Source organism: Nipponia nippon, unplaced genomic scaffold (assembly GCF_047370975.1).
Source record: "Nipponia nippon isolate SJK-2023a ecotype South Korea unplaced genomic scaffold, ASM4737097v1 scaffold_6, whole genome shotgun sequence".
NCBI classification, from domain to species: Eukaryota; Metazoa; Chordata; class Aves; order Pelecaniformes; family Threskiornithidae; genus Nipponia; species Nipponia nippon.
The window spans coordinates 31,512,943-31,532,884 of NW_028262380.1; the positions used below are offsets into that span (position 1 = coordinate 31,512,943).

Sequence of the window (19,942 nt, forward strand, 5' to 3'; positions counted from 1 at the left end):
TTCTCTCTTAACATTCAAAACGTTTTCCCTGGAGAGCCTGCCACATCCCCATAGGTGCTCCTGACTGCATCGAAGCTACATCACTTGTGCAATGATGTTTTTGAATCCATGGTGAAATCCTGCTATTGGCCTTTGCTTGTAAAAGCAGTCGCAGTCATGAGCATCCAGGAAAGTATAACTTCATCAAAATCAAGGCTCAAAACTCAGTGGACTCTTCATTTCACTTCGTTTTGATAAAGGCTTTAGAATAACTTACATCCTAGCATTAAACATTTTACAGCTTTATTTTTTTTTAGTTGTAGAAAAGTACATAAACGAGAGGCTAATGGCCAGATTTCAGTGTGATACCAAGTGGCATGGATACAATAATCCTCGAACAGGTATCTCATGTCTACTCGCTAACTGGAACAACCTTCTTCCCATCAGAAATCCAGTTGTGGATAGCCAGGTTTCTACAGTCAAAGACAGTACCGAAAGAGCAACACCTCAGCCCGGCCGAGGTGCAGGCCAGGCAGATGTGGTTTGTCCACCGCTCCTGAAGGCCTGCTCAAAGCCGAAGTTTCAACCATTCTCTCTGGCAGCTGCCCCTGCCCCAGCTGATAATGCCGCGCGAGCAGTGCCTTGCACTGTAAGTCTCCCTTGTGCTGTTGTTCAGAAGACTCAGCTGTGCCGATCAACTCTGCCCTGTCTCACTTGTAATTGATGCGAATGAGGCAATAGTAAAATCTCCGTATTTAGCAGATATTTACCCCACCCGGCACACATTGGGAGAGAGCTCAAGGGAATGGGTTACATGACTTATAAAACCAACAGGAGGAGCATACTGTCCTTCCGAGTCTTGTAAGGCCTCTAGCAATGTTTGAGTCTGGCCTAGTCTTTCATGGGGTTCAGAGCAAACATTTCTCCCTACTAACGTTCTAGCATCACTTCAAATTTCATCAACATGTCTTACAGCCATCTTTGCATATTGTCCTTGAAGAAACTTAGGACCAGTAAAAGGCCCCCAGAGGAATGATTTGCTAGAAAGAATGTGATGGATGAAGTTTGTGCATTTGCCAACTTCCAAAAGAAAAATCAAGTTAGAAGGGAGAAACATGAAGTCTCCATTTCACAGTCAGAAAACTGAAGTTTCTGAACCTACAGTTCATTGGTTCTCACCCAGGGCACAAAGTTGTTACAAGAAACGATGTTTGCTAAGAGTAATTTAAGGTAGAGACTAGAGGTGAATATGAATTATGAATTAAGAATTTCAGTGAGATCGCTAGCCACAATTTAGCAAAACTGGGAGGAGGTCCTTGCCAGGAAGATTTGAAACATACACATCAGTTCTGGGCAGATACCTCTCAGTACAGTGACTCCTATCGCTCATGCTGAAGTTTATGACCTTTCTCACATTACCATCCATGCACATCCAATTTATTCTATAGCTATTTACAGATCACCAATCTTTTGAGACACGTCTAGTTTTGTTCTCACACTGAGGTAAAGAACATGTCTACATCAACTTGTCAATCATCTGATTGAACAGGGAAGCCACAATCCCATAAATAAGGTGCCCCAACACTAACCTGGGGTAGCTCTCGCTGGCTGGTCCAGGGGTGCTGCCCAGTGAAGGAAACGTTCTTGTATCGTGACAGAGAACGTGAGAGAGTGACAATTTCCCTGACTGTTGCTCATCATCAGGTAAGACTAATCATTGACAGTGTTGTACCTTGCCTGCACAGCAAGTGAGCTTTCCCCTTTTCCCTTCCGCTCATGCCTAGATTGCTCGCATTCCGCTCAGGCCTAATTACATTGATTGTCAACTTCATTATAATAATATAAATTGATCAGACTTGGTCCTTAGTCTGTTGCTGTTTTATCGTTCGATAGCTAAAGAACCCTTGCTGTGTGACATGGGGGAAAAAAATAAATAAATAAATAAAAAATCAAAATAATAAGGAAGTACTCCCCAAATTCAAAACACTATGTACAAAGCACACAGCATGGTATCTCTCTTCAAGATATTTAGTGAAAGGTCTATGCCAACATGCAGGCGAGCTTGTTCTGCCCCATTCTAACTGCACAAAGGGACAAAATCTCATCCACAACACCACCACCACTTGAAAAAAATTCCAACTTAAAAATCCTCTTAAAAATCTTTCCTCCCCATTCTCAATTTCGTATCATTCCCAACAGCACCTACAACGATCATGTTGTGGAACAGTTACTGAAGAGTAGTACTTATGATCAGTCTTAATGCAGCATGTATTAATCACAGTAACTTTGCTTTTTTTGTCGTTGCTGTTTCTTTTTGATTAAGTTTTCTCTTACATGGTTTACAATTCCAGAAGTAGGACCTACATATGCACAGGACAGTGCAAGTCAACTGACACTTTATCTGCATTTTTGTTTTATTAAAAACTTATGGGAATGTATAAAAACACCTAGAAGCCACATCTTCCAGCAGACTAGGGAATACCCAATTTCAAAAAATACAGCTCTTTGTAAGAAAAAAACCCAACCAAACAAACAAAAAAAACCCCCGCTAGATTATTTGGGTATCTCAAGCGCAGCTACAGGGATGTTTTGCTGTCAAAACATCTGTTTTTTCTTGTCAAAACAAGAAAAAAAAAAAACACCTGTCACCTGCATTCTTAAGAAGATCATGGCAACACACAGATTAAGTTTCTAAGCTCATAACATACTGAAGTGGAGAAATAGAGGATCCCCTTTCTTTACTATGCAAATAAAGCTTTCCAAATATTAATCCAGGACTTTATTCATAAAATAAAGGGGAAATTTACCCTAGATAGAAGCCCACATTAAAAATGATCCAGCAGATTTTGGGTTGCTTGTAATATTTCAAGCCTTAAACTCCAGAAGAGAACAAGGCCAGCCAGAGCACCTGATGAGCAAGTGTGTGAAATACCTAACTGTTCTGCAAGAACAGTTTCCCACAACTTTTGAGTTTTGTGAAATGCAAACTTCATACCTGAAACCACCTCCATTTCAACAAAGTAGATACAAAAGCAGGCCACCAGCAAAAAACTTGTCTGGCCAATAATCAGTCTGAGACAGATACTATACTGAGAAACAGATTATGTACATACCAGTTACATCATGAAGTGCCCACAACCTTGATGTAGGTTAAGCAGCCGCTTCTGGATTTACTTAAGATCCCAGAATAGAAGCATATGGAAAATGAAAGTGATTTTTAGTTTCTGATAAAGTTAAAAATATTACAAACTTTCAGCTTTTATTGAAAATTAAATATATTAGCAAAAGCAAGATTTAAGAAATATTTTACAAATGATTTACATACAAGAAAGCCAGTATCAGACATATTCACAAATATGCAAACCTTTAATTACAAAAAGTACCTATCGGCAGCATGATGCTAACCTTGCCACTGCAGTGTGCTCTACTATTGATATGAATAAGGCATAGAACTCACATTTGCACCAACTTAAAAAGTTCAAATAAAACTTTAAGCTTTTAAATCCTGGATGCACAATCCCCAGCACACAGACGCACGCACACTCTTAAGATTTCTTCTTCTAAGCTCGATAAACTAAGTGTGTGCTCTGGAAGAACAGTCAGCCTGAAAAGTCCAGTAGAAATGTAACTGGTACTAGCATTTCAGTTTCCTCTTTAACATGTACAGGCCTAGATATGTAAACCATATTCACAGTTTAAGTATTTTTAGACAGAAGTACCTTTTTTTTTTTTTTTTTTTGCATTTGTTCCTTAAAATTGGCTCTCAGTTCAGCATACAGTTCATAATGTCACCTGTTTTGTGATGCATACATTTACAAGATAACTTAAAAATCTGTGCCATATTCATGGTCAAGATAATTCAACAAGAGTAGTAATATCCAACAGTGACATTCAATACTATGTCTCAAATATTTGTGCAAACAGCAAAAGAACAGTTGTATGAGGCAAACATTTGCAAAACCTTTAATACCTCCTCAGTGTTGTAAACTTGGACTGTCAGCCTTAAGTCCTGCATTTCCCACAGCTTTAAAAAGTCAGTGGCTAAAATTATCAAGTCTCAAAAAGGTTCTCTTCTACATAGTGCAAATTGTAATGTAGATAACGTGAAAGACATATCCAGCTGGATTGACTTTGTGCAATCATCAGTGGTCTTCTCTCATGGTTGAAGAAAGTGTGCATTCAAAGAACCGCATGGTTCAGGAAGTCGGGAGGGTGGGGAGGAGAGAGAAAAAGCAGTTCCGTTACACTTCTCAAACCAGCGCTAGATGTGCAAAGGCAGCAAAAATTCCAGCTGCTACTACAACCAGAACAGAGTAACTTTTCAGGAAGACCCAGGCGGTTAGTCACTTGGACTGGTCTCTAGAAAAATATGTGAGTATATGTTGGATTTTTATCAGACGGTCTTTTAAAGACATCATGGAGAGAACTGACAGCTGATATCTGGGGTCTACTGGGAGAACAGCTAGAAGCCACCAACACCAAGCAGGACCATTGGGCATTGCCTAAAAATAAAAGATAAACTGGTTACCCGTAACCAATGTAGTACAGTTGACTAACACAAAGACATCAGAAAACAAAGTCATCAATGACAAAGACTCGTTTAAAGTTTGATACTAACTAGAGAATTCCAGATCCACGAGATCAGAAGGGTTCTGAAGGGATCTCTTCTGATCCCTCCCCAGCTGAGAAGTCAAATAAAGTACACTTAAACTAAGCTTGATAAAGCCATTATTTTTAAGGCAACAAAGGAAGCTCATAGCTTCCTTGGGAAAAAATGGCCAAGTATAGGACAGTCACCTAATAACAACCTCGCTGATAAAAACTAAATCCATTACCTGTCATGCTATTATTGAGCCTTGAATATTCTTGAAGCCTAACGTTTTCATTACAGTTGTCTTTGCTATATTTGAAGGACTCCTCTATCACCTCCCAATTCCACTCCCTTCTCATTACCTCCTAGACAGAGCAGGACTACTTAATCAGTTTCTTCTAAGTTGACAAAACATACTATGTAACTTTTTCCTGTACTTTATTCAATTCTCTACACCAAGCCTTAGATGTCATGCCCAGAACTGGACATAATACTCCTCAGCAGAGGTCCTATCACTGCAGAGAAGATTAATTACGCCAAATGACTTACAAAAATATTATTGGTAGTGGTACACTCCAGGATGACATTTCCTCCCCTACATCTGTATCACACAGTTGACACATTTGTGTTCTATTATAAATCTCAGGTACATACCCCCAGTATTGCTGCCCTGCTAGTTATCCTGGTTTTGCACACTTATTCCTCTTTCCTAGTATGTTGTGTTTTTTTTTTTTTTATTAAATTGTTCTAAAATCACTTCTGAATTCATGTACTGGCCTCCACAGCATCTACAGTCCTCCCAGATCAGTTAATATAGTCTCATAAAAGTATGTAGCAGCTGGGCGAGGGACAGGCTCTCATAAGATCCCATTTCATATATAATTCCACTTTGAAAGCCAAATTTTATGTATTTTTAAATGTTACTTTTCTCCAGCCTCCACTCTTTCAGGATCTCACCAACCTTCATTGTTTATAATAACCATTAAAATAGACTGCTGCAGCTAGTTTCTTGAGAAGCATTTGTCAAATCCTAGCAGCTGCAGCAGTTTATGGCACTAGCTCAGAAAGGAGGAAAGTGTTATTTGCGATTACCTCCTTGCCAAAGATTACTACCTGCATGTGTCACAGGGCAGAAAATACATTTTTTTCCCACTTTAATTCTAACAGCTTTACACAAACCAACAGTTTAAAATGCTACTGAACTTAAAGTGTTCTCAGTTTACTAGTTTTATTTTCACAGCAGCATATCATCCTTTCCTGCAAAAACTGTTGAACAGCAACAGAACTGCCTTTTGTTGCTCATCATAACAGAAACAAGATGCAAGCCTTACACCTTCAAAGTTGGGAAAAAAGTGCGGTTTTTTTCTTTTAATGTTTAGCAGTTGTTAACAGGGTTTTTATTTTTAGAAATAAGCACCTAATAATTGATATTAAATGATGTCTCACCTGTATGTTTTCCTCCCTGTCAGGCATTGGCCCGAAGTGCTGAAGAATTTGAGTGCGAAATTTGTTTCTTAAGTTTTGGAACCAACCGCAGGCCTGATTGTAAACAAAATTGTGAAGTTCTCTCAGTTTCCTTAGTTCTTCTTCATCAGCAACCTATAGGGGGAATGTTATGAAAATATCGTTAAAGAAACAATTAAGATGTCTAAGCTAAAACCCAAAAACCATTCAATTTCAACTATATTTACATGTATTTCTTCCATTCTCCTAAAACTCGATTGCTAATGACTGAATAGTAAAGAAGTCCCGTGACATTTTAAAAAGTTACAACTTCAAACTATTGGTCAAACAAAAACCACAGTATTTCTTTGTTGCTTTATAATAATAAAAAAATTAAGCTAGCTTCCATTTCTTCCACGTGCTGGTACTGAATCTTCCAGTGGTCTAGAGACCTAAAACTTGGAAACAGCACTCTCAAGAACAAATCAGGCAAAAAACTTGAGATATTAATACTAGTAAGTATTTATACAGGATTCTGGATACCTTAACATCTTCCAAATATTCGATGTCTGCAGTGCAATAACCATCTTTCATCCCTCTCCGTAAAACTCTAAATCTCTTTCCACCAACTGTATCAACAACAGACCGTCCATCAGGTAGAAAATGAACGTTCCTAATTTGCAGCATGCACCCATAATCTGCAAAACTAGAAAAGAAACCTTCTCTGTAATGCAATTACACACTTCTAAAAGGACACTTTTTATAATTAAAAAAAGACCTAAGAGCTGAGAAGCTTAGAATTAGGATGTAAACCTACCCATTTTGAGAATCACTTATACACATCCCAAACTGTTTAGTCCCAGTTTCCATACTTCTGCGAATCATTAGTCGGTATCTTGGCTCAAACACATGTAGAGGGCAAGGCACAGTAGGATATGCCATAGTGCAAACAAACATTGGAACATTCTTGGTCAAGCTTCAAAAGAACATCAAAAGAAATATGTGGCTTAAAAATCTAATCACTGAACTATGCCAAGACAATACATTTTTTTCAGTATGTTTGCTATATTTGAGGTCATAAAGCACTCTTTTCAAAGTTTAATAATAAGCACATTGTAACAACTTTCATAAACAATAAAAACACATACTAGTAACAGTGACTGAAGACCTATGTGCTGATTTGAATACATACTGGACAGTAAACCTCATAGTTCTCTAGTCACTGAATATCTAGTCAATGAATGAAGGGCTTTGTTTTGGGGACAGGGGTGTTAGTTATTTTTTTCCTTTTTGTTTTAGTTTGAGCCTTACAAGCCATTATGCCCTCAGAGTCACAGTCTTCCTGGAACAAAAAAAGATGCAGCAGTAACTACATAGTAGCTAGGTGCCCATTTAGATTATTTTCAATGATGGACTCACTCCAGATCACAAGATGCAACCCAGGGTATAACTTTTACCTTGCAATATGCCTCAGCAGGCCTAACTGAAGAACCAAATACTTTTTTTGTGCTATTTTATCAAGTATGTCCAGTTGATAGTTGATACAAACAAGTTAACATTAAAATATTACCAGGTATTTAATTTTAATACCTTTCAGATTATAAAACATAATTCTAATGCATGGATTTTGTTACGTATGTGGCATGAGCTGTAGTTTTAAATAGTTTCCAACATTCATATCTACAATACATGACACTTTATATATCTGAAGAACTCTACTAGAGATAAACATCGAGATTACAAAGAAATCACTGGGATTTCTTTTCATCACATCTATCTTTATACAACTAATGTCTATCATGAACTGCTTTGAAAGAAATTTAAGTATCTGAGACTGGGCAGCCAACTCAAGAGGACGATTCCATTAACAGCAGCAAAGCTAAAACTGAAGCTCCACGACAGTGCACACAGAGAAACAGGAGGACAAACATATTGTGTAGAGGACTTAAGAGCCTCACGTTGCTACTGTCAAAGTGTGATTTTTTTATTTCCACAGTAGTTAAAAAATTTAATTTTCTGAAACACACATTTAGGACACCAAATTAACATGTCTTTATACTCCTTCTTGCATCCATAATATGCATTATTAATAATGACAGAAATGATAAAACATTTCTAAAAAGGATTTCCATACTAATTTCTCAAGTTTTCTAGATAAAAGACAGCAAGCTTACTTTGAGTGCTCAGCGGTTTCTTCAGCATGAATTCTTTTTCTTTCATATAATTCATCAGACAAGTATTTCATTATTAATTCCTCCAGCAGTTCTGTGATGCTGTATTTTCTGCTTGCAAGGTACTGTAAGCAATGTAAAATAATATATTAATATTTCTTTTCATTTACATTAACAAAAGACTTGAGAAAATGCAGCTTTTACTTAAAACCATCATATATGAAATGTGTCATCAATTAGATTTAAACCCATAAAAACTTACAGCTCTGAAGTTCTTATGTTTCATTACTTAACACCTAATGTTACTCTAATATTTAAAAATGAGATTCTCTATTTTATTTCTTCATGCCTGACAACTCCAGTGTCTAACTCGGGTTGTATTTCTATGTTTACCAGAGACAGAATTGATTTCCCAGGTTATACAGCCATACAAATAAGGAAAGTGTACAGAAATTACAGAAAGGTTTTACTGAATAGTTACCGAAGTTTACAAACACTCAGGATTTAGTTACACCAGTAAAGCAGATGGTCACAGAAACAAAATCCCTAAGACCCTGAGGCAAACCTGATCAACCTGTATTGACAAAATAAGTTTTTCCTTTCTAGTAGCAATCCGTAACGCAAGTGAATCCAAGTTGTTGAGTTTAAGTGAAAGAGCCTTTAAAATGATACAATGTTTGTATTTGTGAGCTCTGCTGAGAAACAGTACCTCTTTCAAACTCTCCTTACAGAGTGGACACTGAGGAGCATGGTCTAAACACCGTTCCAAGCAACCTTTGCAAAAAGTATGTCCACAAGGGGTTGTCACTGGCTCAAAAAATAGCCTGAAACAAAGTTATTAGAAGTTAGATACCATGGCAAGTGTATGTTTTCCTAAAAAAGTCAGTGACCAACCTCTAATTTTTAACACTAGTTATATCATAGCAAGGCAGAGAAAACTAATCCCATGTCTCCTTATTCTACTTTTTCCCCTATACTGAAGCTTTTTTCCATTTACCACTGCACCACTCATTTTTTGTGTTTTCTGATAAATCTAGACATATTTCAACACTAAATATCTAAACATTTATCCCAATGTACAAAGATTTTGGTCTCGCTACATAGAGATTCAGAATACACAAAATTAAGTGATTCTTTGAGGAGCTAAGTTGTTTTAATAGCAGTATTACATACTAGTAACGTATCTATAGACAGTTTAGTATACACCATATGTTTTAAGGTATTTATTCTGAAAACCAAGATGACTCAATAAGAGCTTTCAAATACATCACCTACATTTAAGTAGACTAACATTCTGAAGTACCTACATCTCCTAGACAAATATGAGGTTCACAGGCAACACTTCTAAGCATTAGCCTTCCAAAAATAATAAGCCAAATAGTTATATTGACTGAAGAAAACCCTAACGTTTAAGCACAAAAGATGCTGTCCTTTTTAGGTTACCAGTTAACAACACCAAGTTTCATTGAAAAGGCAGCTTGATTAAAATAATGCTGTATTATATAGCACTATAGCAACTGACACATTTAAATAAGCATTTAACTGCAGGGATAAAGGAAGGCTGAAAATTATTGACTGATATCAGAACTCATCACAACCTGTAAGTACCTCAGTTTATATGTGTAACAGATACCTGGCCAAGCATCTATAACAGAAATGTTGAGTCACAGAGGAAATCTCACCTCATACACAGAGAGCACTCAAAATCTGATACATCAATCAAATCCCCTGGAATTGTTCCAAAAGCCAGTGTCATGTCCCTTTTTGTACTTTCTAAGGAAAAGCAAGACAAAACACTCCTTCAGAGAAAGGCACAAGACAGTAAATACTTTAAATTTCAAAGTAAGTGACTGTTTACCTCCTTGCTTTTTGTGTTTGTTTCTTCCATCTTCACATACAACTGTATCCTGTTCTGAAAAGGAAAGCTTTCTTTTCAACAAAGCACCTTTTTCTTGGCCAGAGAGAAGGGGTTCAGAAGACACTCTCTTTAAGCCATCTTCCTTGGCAAGGTCTTTTGTGGAGTTAAGAGCATGGGCAGACTGGGCACGATTTAAGCTTCCACTGACAGGCTCCCGTACCTCTGATCCACCTAAACTCTATAATGATAAGATGAACTGAACTGTACTTAAAGAGTAACACAGAGCTAAGTATATAAGATGTGAACATGCAAAGATATATAAGCCAAACTGATACCCACAGTTAGTTCATTAGTTAACTAGAGGAATTTGATATTCAAATTTGCTTAGCATTAACAATTTAAAAATCTTCATCTGCTTCAAAGAGAAAAAAACCCTGTCTTTCTCTCTATTTTGAAGTCACTAATATCAACTTTCAGTACCTTCTAATAAGTAGTTTACTGGAGTGAGGAGTCTAATACTCCAAATGAAAATACATTACTCATAAATCACATTTTTTTTCTTCCAATTTAGCCAATTACAGAAAGTCAGCATTTAGGCTGGAAAGTAAGTATGACAAATAAAGGTACTGTCTGATATTTGTGTATCAGCCAAAGAGAAAAGTTATCCTATAGTTTTTGTTACCTGCTCAGGTAACTGTAAGTTGCAGTAAGACTCAGTCACCTCAGAACCAAGTATAAAAGGTTTATTTCGAATATGTGGTGAATTCCAAGCAGATTCCTTCAGGCTCTCTCCTAACTTCTCTGGTGACAGCACATCACACAATGTCTAGAAAACAAACAGCTAAATGTTCATAACAATAATAAAGCTATGTCTAGATCCTTTTTCATAAAACTACATACCAAAAATAAGAATTTAATCTCTATGAAGTTATCCTCATAGAGCTTTATTTAAGCAGTAACTGAGAAAGAATGGTTGAGAACAGAAACCTACATACCTATATTACTAAAAAGAAATTTATCTCGTTATCATTTCTACTACAAGTGAGTGACATCTTCAAACAGAGTTAGACATTATCAATTCATTATCATGCAGCTTTTTCAATGTAAATTTTTTTTATCAAAGAAAAACTGTTGTGCACTGGGCAGGAAGGAGTTCAACTTAGAATATTTAACTTGCTGCCTGCTTTCCAGTTTTCTAGATTTTCATTTAGTAACTTGAAAAGCATATGTACTTTGAAACGTGTACTTAAAACTTGTACATTAGGACTATCTCTTCAACATAACATGACATATCTTGAAAGGAACTAATCTCCCATGTGAAACTTCTCTGTATGTACTGAAGACTTTTAGATGCTCAAAGTCTACCACAATGGGAGATTTATAAAGGAACCAAGTCAGACATAGTAATCCAGTTTCATAAATAAAATTACCCTTTCTACTTCTAGCTTGGCTGGAAGAAAGTCCTCATCAAGGGCTAAGCACTGTAGAAACAGTTGTAAGGCATCACCTACAAAGCCAGAGTCTTGCAGCACTTTTCCTTTCTGGAAGTAGACCTGAAAAACAGATACCATGAAGACATTCCTAGAGAGTATGTAGAACTGCAGTATTCATCTTACAGGCATTACAACAAAGTTAGAATTAGAAACCTCCATGACAAAAAGAATGTAGCTCTTCAACAAACTTCAGCTGTGCACAGTGTGGATGATCTATATGACTTGTCTAACATACATCCCCTACAATGTTCGAGAAGAGTCATGGGATAGGCTGGTGTTAGTCTCCTTCCAGTTAATTTGTTTTGGCTTACATGAAGCGTTAAAAAACCCGTGCTGAATTCACAAAAGGCCTTAATTTCCCCTTTCTGTGAGGCTTTGGAGGGGAAGAAGGAGAAATGCAATGCAAATTATTACATAACCTCATACAACAGCTTACAGGACACTCTTTTTGCCCTGTTTCATTAATAGCCTTATGGTTCCAGCCTGCAGAAGTGTAACTACAAAGAAAACAATCCACACAACCATGCATCTCTTACATACATCTTAATCCATATTCTTAACACAAAACAATGCACTGTTGGAATTGCTTCCTCCAACTATATTTTATTCTTGAACATTAGACAGCAGCTACAAAAAAAAAAAAAAATCTGTTTACTATAAAAAAAGGGAGAAAAGATTACTGAATTTTGCTGAACCTACCTATAACTATACGATGTTGGAACTAATTAGTCCCTTATCCAACTTATCTCAATTTTAAAAAGTTGCATTTGCAGTAATATAAATACAAGTTAGATATAAACAGTTATCTAACAAAAGTTAGATAAAACAACAACACCTAGTTGTATATGAGATTTGATAATGGGCCAGAAAACTGAACTAAAAAAAAAAACAACAACAACAAAAAAACCAAACAAAAAACCCACCCAAGTGCAGTTTCTACAGAACAACTGCCAGTATCAACAGTAGAGTCTGTTAAACAAGGCTGCCAGATGAGGGCATGCATCATCTTTGATAGACTTGGGCAATTTCATTAAGATGTATCCTGAAGAAGGAAGGTATGCTAATCCTCCTCTTACAGACAGTTTATTTTCCTACAGAAATAAGAATTGTTAGAGGAATCCATCAAACCAAGCTCACTTAAGTGAAGCAAAGTTTCTTTCCAAATATACAGAAAAAAGTAGACAGTACTACCAACGCTGAGCGGCGAAAAGTAGGATGCTCTCTGAATTTGCACTAGCCATGGAACTGCTGAACACAGGAGAGATCAAGACAGCAGCAGTTATCTCCCCTTGTGTGGCAAGATCTTGCTGCTCCTGCTGTGCTCAGAGCTTAGTGCTGCAATATGCAGTATCTTACAGTTCTGAAGGCCAGTGACTCCCCAGCTGCCTGCACTATTTGCAAAGCTCAGTTCCCACTGAGTTTCTTTGGGCTTTTCGAAGAAAAACTTTCCAAGCTAGAACAGCAAAGTGTCCTTCTCTTAATAAAAATTAAGAAATAAACAAAACAAACCCCGAATCCCAGCTATTACAGGTTACATCACCTTAACCTATCCCAACTCCAAGTATTGGAGCCACTAAAAAAGGCCCCAAACACATGCTTACATTTTTTAGCCATACTATTGCAAAAGAATTTATTGCTTGTGCTAAGTATTTTTTTGACTTTTTGGTAGCATTTGGAAAAGAAAACTGTGTTGTCCTATTTATATAGCAAACTGTTTTACCAATAAAACTCAAAAGCAATGAGAGAAATGTTGACTTAACATAGAGCCAAGAATTCCAGTCCTGACTGGCAACAGTGCTCACTCATCTCATGTGATATTTTCACATGAGGTAATGCTTAAAATGCTCTGACTTTGGGAAATACAATCAAAGTATAAACACTTCAGGGAAGTGCAGAGCTTTAAAAGGACTAACTTGTACATAGCATAAGAAATTTCAAAAGTTAATTACATCAACCTACCAAACGCACAGGCCTCAGAAGTTCTGCTTTCAAGCAATTAAAACTGCCTGCACAATTTCAGCCAACCATCCAGTCAAATACCATTACGCTGAAGTTTAGTTTGTAAATATTTAATAACTTTTCTTAAGAGAACACATAAAAGCGTTCTTATAAAGAAATAATCAATAACAAGTAACTACAGACAGCACAAAAGTACTTCATAATACTTCCCAAGAAGTCAGTTCTACTGCACTTAACCCTTTGTCCAAAGGCACCATCTCATGTTGTGATATGAAACAAGAATACCTGAAGTTTTTGATGAAGGCGAAATTAACAGTTTCAAGTAGATTCAATAATCAACTCTAACCTCCCACATTCATCAGCAGCCTGTCTCATGTAAGTATTTTAAGATACCTTTAAGCATTTTGCATGTCTTACATGATAATGTTTAAGGTAGCTGACCTAGGTTCTTAACTTGACGCAAGTATAATTCAGAATTCATTAATTTTATAGATAAACACAGATTTTGAAAAATGAAGAGTTCATATCAACTTACCTCTGGCCAATTTGGCATTTTAGAAATAACAAAATTTAGATCTTCTATGGCTGTTTTATATTCTTGGAGGCCAACATATGACTCAGCTCTGTAAATTCTCAGCATCAAGTCACTGGAATCTGAAGACAAAAATTAAGTAACATTTTTAATAATTCAGAATTTTGACATTTTTAATTAGATATGCTTTCATAGTGATATGTCATAACCACACTTTTTTGTACCATACTGCAGAATTACTGGAGTACGTTCTCCCCCACCTCCCAGTGTTTGGGTAATGAAAGTAGCGGTAATTCCAGGCTCACATCTTTCAAGCTAAAGATCAAATTTTGTACCCCCTAATGTATCTTGCAGCAGCAAGAAAACGTATTTTAAAAGATCTAACACTGAGGCTGACAGAATTAAGTATTGCTCAGTACTGCTGTGACAACAAATATTGAGGACTAAGTAGACTTTAGCTTTATAGTACACCCATTCAAAACCACAGAAATCTGTGAATTCAGTGCACTTGTATTAAAAAGTCTAAGTATTACAAACTTTGCTTTCAAATGTTCGAGTTTTTCTCTAGACTGTCATTTGTTTTTATAATGTCCAACCCCTTCCAACTATGGCTCGAGTTACAGATGCCACTTTCACAATGGTATCCATCTGGTAAGTACCAGAAGTAGGCTTTATCACTATGTGGTCTGAAAAGACATAGCCAATAATAGAAAGCCTTTAACACCAGCTGGCAGCCCTGTTGTAAGGAGCTGTACTAGTGGAACTTCTGCAATGGGAAAGCATTAGTAGGTGTTCAGTAAAGACAAGTTCTCATGTCCAACAAACAGCATTTTGCACTTTTAGTAAAGCAGCCTCTAAATGGGAAGCATGGCCATCTTCATGCCATTAAACAATGGTTTTCATAACACAACTAAGTGTAGTTGTCGCTTGGAAAAAATGCCAGCACACCACTTTGTCCTTGATTTTTTTTTTTAATACACCTAGGTTTTTCATTGAATGAGATAAACAAGTCAGACATTGGTCTACTGTAAACAATACTAAAATTAAATAGTTCTTTAAGTTTGTTTCAACAAAATTTTCTTGGGAGGGGATCATTTCAATTTGATATTCTATCTTAGTCTATTTGAAATGTCTGGTTTAAATTTTCATTATTTCCAATATTAGCTTGCTTTACATTTAAAATCCAGACTGGTCAATGTTCCCATGTATTCTAACATATTGCTTTGTATTTAGATCCACAATGCTACATGTAAAAAGACCTTAATGGAAAAGAAAGGGTTAAGAAAATCAAAACTGAAGTGTTGTCTTTTGAGTTGACAGCTTCCCTTGAAACACAAATATTCCCAAACCTGGTTTGTTTGTTTTTTTTTTTTTAATTTTATTTTGGACACAATAAAATGTTTGTATTAACAGAAGTCTTTGTCTAACTTAAACAGGTAATTCTGCAAGCAGAACTCTGAAGCCTGCTTTCCTGTGGCTTTGTGTTTTGTGACTGTTATAGCCTCGTAAAGCGGGAGCTCAGATCGAACTCTTCAGATCGTTTTTTTCTGTTGTATATGACTGTTTGGTGCCCAGCAGGGTTAGTGTCAAACCAAATTCTTTTCTTCAGAGGTAGCAGTAAGCGCAGGTCTTTGTTCTCTGATAAGCTACCTATTTGCACATAATATGGGAGGGTGGGAGCTCATCTTTTTCAGACTTTCAAGTGTAGAGGATGACCTGAGGAACTCCCAAGCCTTCCTTTCTGGGGGGAAGGTGAGGGGTAGTTTGAAGATAAAAATGTGAGCTCAAGTCTACAGCAGTTGGACATTTTGTCCATTTCTTTTTCAAAGAGAAAAGCATGGTTCCAACCAAACTGGTACGAAACAAAGGGCTAAACCAAGGAACTGGGACCCCAGCTCTGCTGCTGAACACACACAAACACTGCCAATGAATGAGCAATACATAAAACAAATTTGGTCTAAACATTTACAAGACTAAAAGATCTAAATTTATATGTCCAGTTTTGCACCCATAATTTAATTTCTAGGCTTTGTAATTGTGAAAACATCGTTTTGCAATGTTTCAGCATCTATTTTAATGTTTGCCACCTAAAGGGAGGATGCAAAACTATTTCAAATCTTTAGATCAAAGGCCAAACAGAGCAAAAACACAATCTGTGCTTAAATTTTCTATTTCAGTAACTCAATATATGGTGAATACAGAAATCACTCACTTCTAGCATACCCAAAGACAAATGATTTTAATAAAAAAGACAGCAAGTACTTTCAGTGCAGAACTGTGCATACTAGTTATTATTACATTAATAGGAAAGTATACAAAGGTATATATACTTTTTTTATACTACTTCCAAAGCATCAGCTCCTGGCTACTGTCAGCATAAGCATACCAATAAATGGACCATCTCTGGTCTGATCCTGCATGCTTTTTATATGGTTCCTATAGATTTACCAAATTCTTCAAAATAAGACATGCACGTCACAACCACTATACAGAAAAACTTCAGGACACTGTATTTATTAATACAGTACTATAACGTCACTCCAATGATCAAGGGTTGGAACACACAAGACATGAGAAGAGGCTGAAAGAACTGGGCTTGTTTAGTGGAAAACAATTCCCAAAGGCCTTGGGAGAACCCAACAGCCTTCCAGAATCCAAGAGGAGGCTACCTGGAAGACGCTTTACTGAAATGCATGGGGGAAAGCCAAGAGACAATGGTTATAAACTGAAACAAGGGCAGTTGTGACTTGAAATAAGGAGAAAATTTTTCACTCTGAGAATAATTAACCTTTGAGCAGGTTGCCCAGAAAAGCTGTGGAATCTTCCTCCTTGCAGGTTTTCATGACCCAGCTGGACAAAACCTTAAGCAAACTACTCTGAACTCGGTAAAATGCAAGAAAGTTATGAAGAGATGCCATGAATATGTTTCTTACGCTACACCTTTTCCACGTCTAAGTGTTTTCAGGAATTCATGTTCTGGGGGAAGATAGAAAGTGTACCAGCAGCTACTAATTAGATCTCTGTTGGCCTGAAATCACCTTCAATTTGTAGTTGTGAGCCCACAGCTCTAAACTGACATTTAATGTACATCTGCATTCCGATTCATTAAGTTCTTTAGTATCTTTACCAGAATACTTGGAATATTGATAGTTCTCAGGGTTGGAGAAATAGGAAATAGTTGTACAAAGGATCTTAAACTGAGCTTCTAGCACATGTACTGAATGTGACTTACAAAATTGTGGACAAGCATCACAGCTGACAACTATTCTCAAATTTGAAAACCATTTTAAAGCCAAAATTTAAGACGTAGCTTCACAAAAAAAGGAATCAAAATTCTTTCCCCATAGATATCTAAATGATATTGCTAAATCCATAGAAGAAAGATTAACTAGAGTCTATAGAATTAATTTTCTCTTTCATTCTTCCAAAACAGTCTTGAAACATGAAACAGGACCCTTGTAAACATCTGTGATCAATAGTGGATTCACCAGTTTGTACCCTGAAGGCCACTGAGTTTTGACTCAATTTCTTTGCGACTTGCATGAGTCAATGCTGTCGTTCAGAACACACAAAGAAAAAAAAGTCTGCTTCTTACAGTTCCAAGATTTAAAATAGATCAGCCACTTTCTCAGGTCACATCTATCCCATATCCTACATTTCGGAAACACCCTGGCAAATAATGTAGAATTGAAGGCCACCACTGAACCTCTTTAAATTAGGTTGCCATATAAAATATAACTGACATTTAATCCCACCTACCTTGAAAACAGTTTATTCTGGAACTAGATCTAACATATCTCCCCAGAACAGACTGGAAGGATTCGACTTATGCAAGCTTTTGTTTTTTTCTCCGCTGCAGACAACTGTATAAATGTAATACACTTAATCTGTAAAAATATTAATTCCTAAATTTCTGGACAGAAATAAAATGGCACAAATGAAAATGGAACTCCGCAGGTCACCAGGTGTTAAAATCCATAGCCGAATAAGAACAACAAAGGAATCCGCCACTGGATCCATCTACGTGTATCAACCACACAAATTTGATGCCCTCTACAAAGACTAAACTCTGAAAAACTGACCGTATCTCAACTATTCATGGTACCAAACCTACTGCTTGCGATCGATATAGGATAATCTAACAGCGTGCCTCTACCTCCCGTCTTTGCACCCTCTCACCATATTATAAAACTTCAACCACACCCACCTATGATGTCACTGCCATTACACAACCTGTCCCCCTCCATGCCTGTCTGCTTATGCAACTGGGCCCGGCCTGCTGGGAATTGTCTTGGTGACACTTAAGACTGTGAAAATAGGTCTCTCTCAGGAAACAAGGTTAAATACAGCAACAGAATTTCTCTTATCCCTGCACAGCGATTACTAAATACAAAACAAAACAAAGCCCACAAACTCTTCTGTAAACAAGTCCCACGAAAGCATGGCGGGGTGGTGGTGGGGGAAGACGTGAAGAAGCCCAGGCTGGAGGCTCCTCCATGGCTCTGAAGTCTGCCCCACTACCAGGCTTGACGCTCAGCTGAGGTCCGGACAACTACGCGTCCCGTAATCGGTCCCTCCGCTCCACCAGACTACGGGGAGGCTCCTTGAATCCTCTCAGCAAACTCGCGAAAACTTCGGATGTTCTTTATCGGTCCCTTTCGCCCCCTGACGGCCTCAGCAGCAGGGGAGAGGGGCCGAAGGGCAGAAGGAAACGCACACCCACGTACTCCACCACGCTTCCAGCCCCCCGAGCCTGCCGTGCTGTGCCACCAGCTCCTCACGCTCCGGCCGGGACAAGGGCGGGGAGCGAGGCGGGAGTCGGCGGCTGCGGCCGGCGGGACCGGGCGGAGGAAGGACCTGCCCCCCACAAGCCTTACCTGCTCGCAGAGCCTGGCTGGCGGCGCCCAGCGCCTCTCGGAAGCGGCCCTGGGCCAGCAGCTCCTCCAGCCGGCTCCCCCTCCTCGCCCTCTCGCACTCGCCCGGGAACCACTTCTCCGCCAGCTGGTTGAGGACGACGCTGGTCCGCAGCGGGGCAGCGGCCGTGCTGGTGCCCCCCGCCGGCAGCAGCCAGTCCCGGCAGCGGCGGCAGCGGGCCCGCAGCTCCCTCCGGAGACAGCGGCGGCAGTAGGTGTGCCCGCACGGGACGGTCACCGGCTCGCTCAGGAACCTGCCGCACCCGCAGCAGCGCAGCGGCCCCTCGCCCGCGCCCCCGCGGTCCCGGCTCCAGCCCAGCCCCTGCCGCAGGCGGTAGTTCAGCACCAGGCAATCCACCAGCGTCCCGAGGCGCTGAGGTCCGGCGAGGGGGCCGAGGCACAGCGACGCCAAGGACGCGCCCACCACTTCCTTCAGGCGGCTCCCGGGCACCAGCCTCTCGCCCAGCCGCGGCAGCAGCTCCCGCTCTCCATCCGCCTCTTCGCCCGGGCTCCCGCTGCCGCCTGGCTCCGGCGACGCCTCCGAGCCCTCGGACGCGGGAGAGAACGCCATCGGCCGCCCGGCTCCGCCAAGGGGGGTGTGGCGCTGCCGCTCCGGCCGCCGGGCTCGGCTCCGCGCACGGCGCTGAGGCACTGGCGGCGCGGGGAGGAGGAGGAAGCGAGGCGCCCTCGCGGGCGGGGGGCGGGGTCACGTGCGCCCCCCCCCCCCGCGCGCGCCACCCGGGGCCACGGTCCCCCGCCCTGCGAGGAAGAGAAGGAGGCGGCGACGCGCGCCCCACGCTACCCCCCTTTCAAACCTCTACGCCGCGCGCCCTCGCCCCGCCGGCTTACATAAAACGCGACGTCAGCTGACGGCCGGGCGGGCTGGCCATTGGTGGCGCGCGGCGCGGGCGGAGGGGCGGGAGGAGGAGGGCGCAAGATGGAAGGAGGTTACAAAACACCGCTCCATGCGCGCGCTGTAACGGGGCGGGGCTGGCGCCGGGCG

The 19,942-nt window shown here is 39.6% G+C and overlaps 1 protein-coding gene across 2 annotated transcripts; it reads right to left on the minus strand.

Moving 5' to 3' along the window:
• Nucleotides 1-3,177: 3,177 nt before the first annotated feature.
• Nucleotides 3,178-19,757, minus strand: LONRF1 (LON peptidase N-terminal domain and ring finger 1). 2 transcript variants are annotated; one of them, XM_087735756.1, is made up of 12 exons: nucleotides 18,904-19,755; nucleotides 14,030-14,148; nucleotides 11,473-11,595; nucleotides 10,725-10,868; nucleotides 10,043-10,280; nucleotides 9,867-9,957; nucleotides 8,894-9,008; nucleotides 8,188-8,309; nucleotides 6,831-6,989; nucleotides 6,557-6,719; nucleotides 6,017-6,169; nucleotides 3,178-4,481 (listed from the first exon to the last, which is right to left on the minus strand). In XM_087735756.1, exons 1-12 carry the CDS (start codon nucleotides 19,508-19,510, stop codon nucleotides 4,323-4,325), a joined length of 2,193 nt encoding a protein of 730 aa, XP_087591882.1. In that variant the 5' UTR covers nucleotides 19,511-19,755; the 3' UTR covers nucleotides 3,178-4,322. The 2 variants fall into 2 exon arrangements, with proteins under 2 accessions (XP_087591882.1, XP_087591883.1); XM_087735757.1 differs by lacking the exon at nucleotides 6,831-6,989 and having other exon boundaries at nucleotides 18,904-19,757.
• Nucleotides 19,758-19,942: the final 185 nt, after the last annotated feature.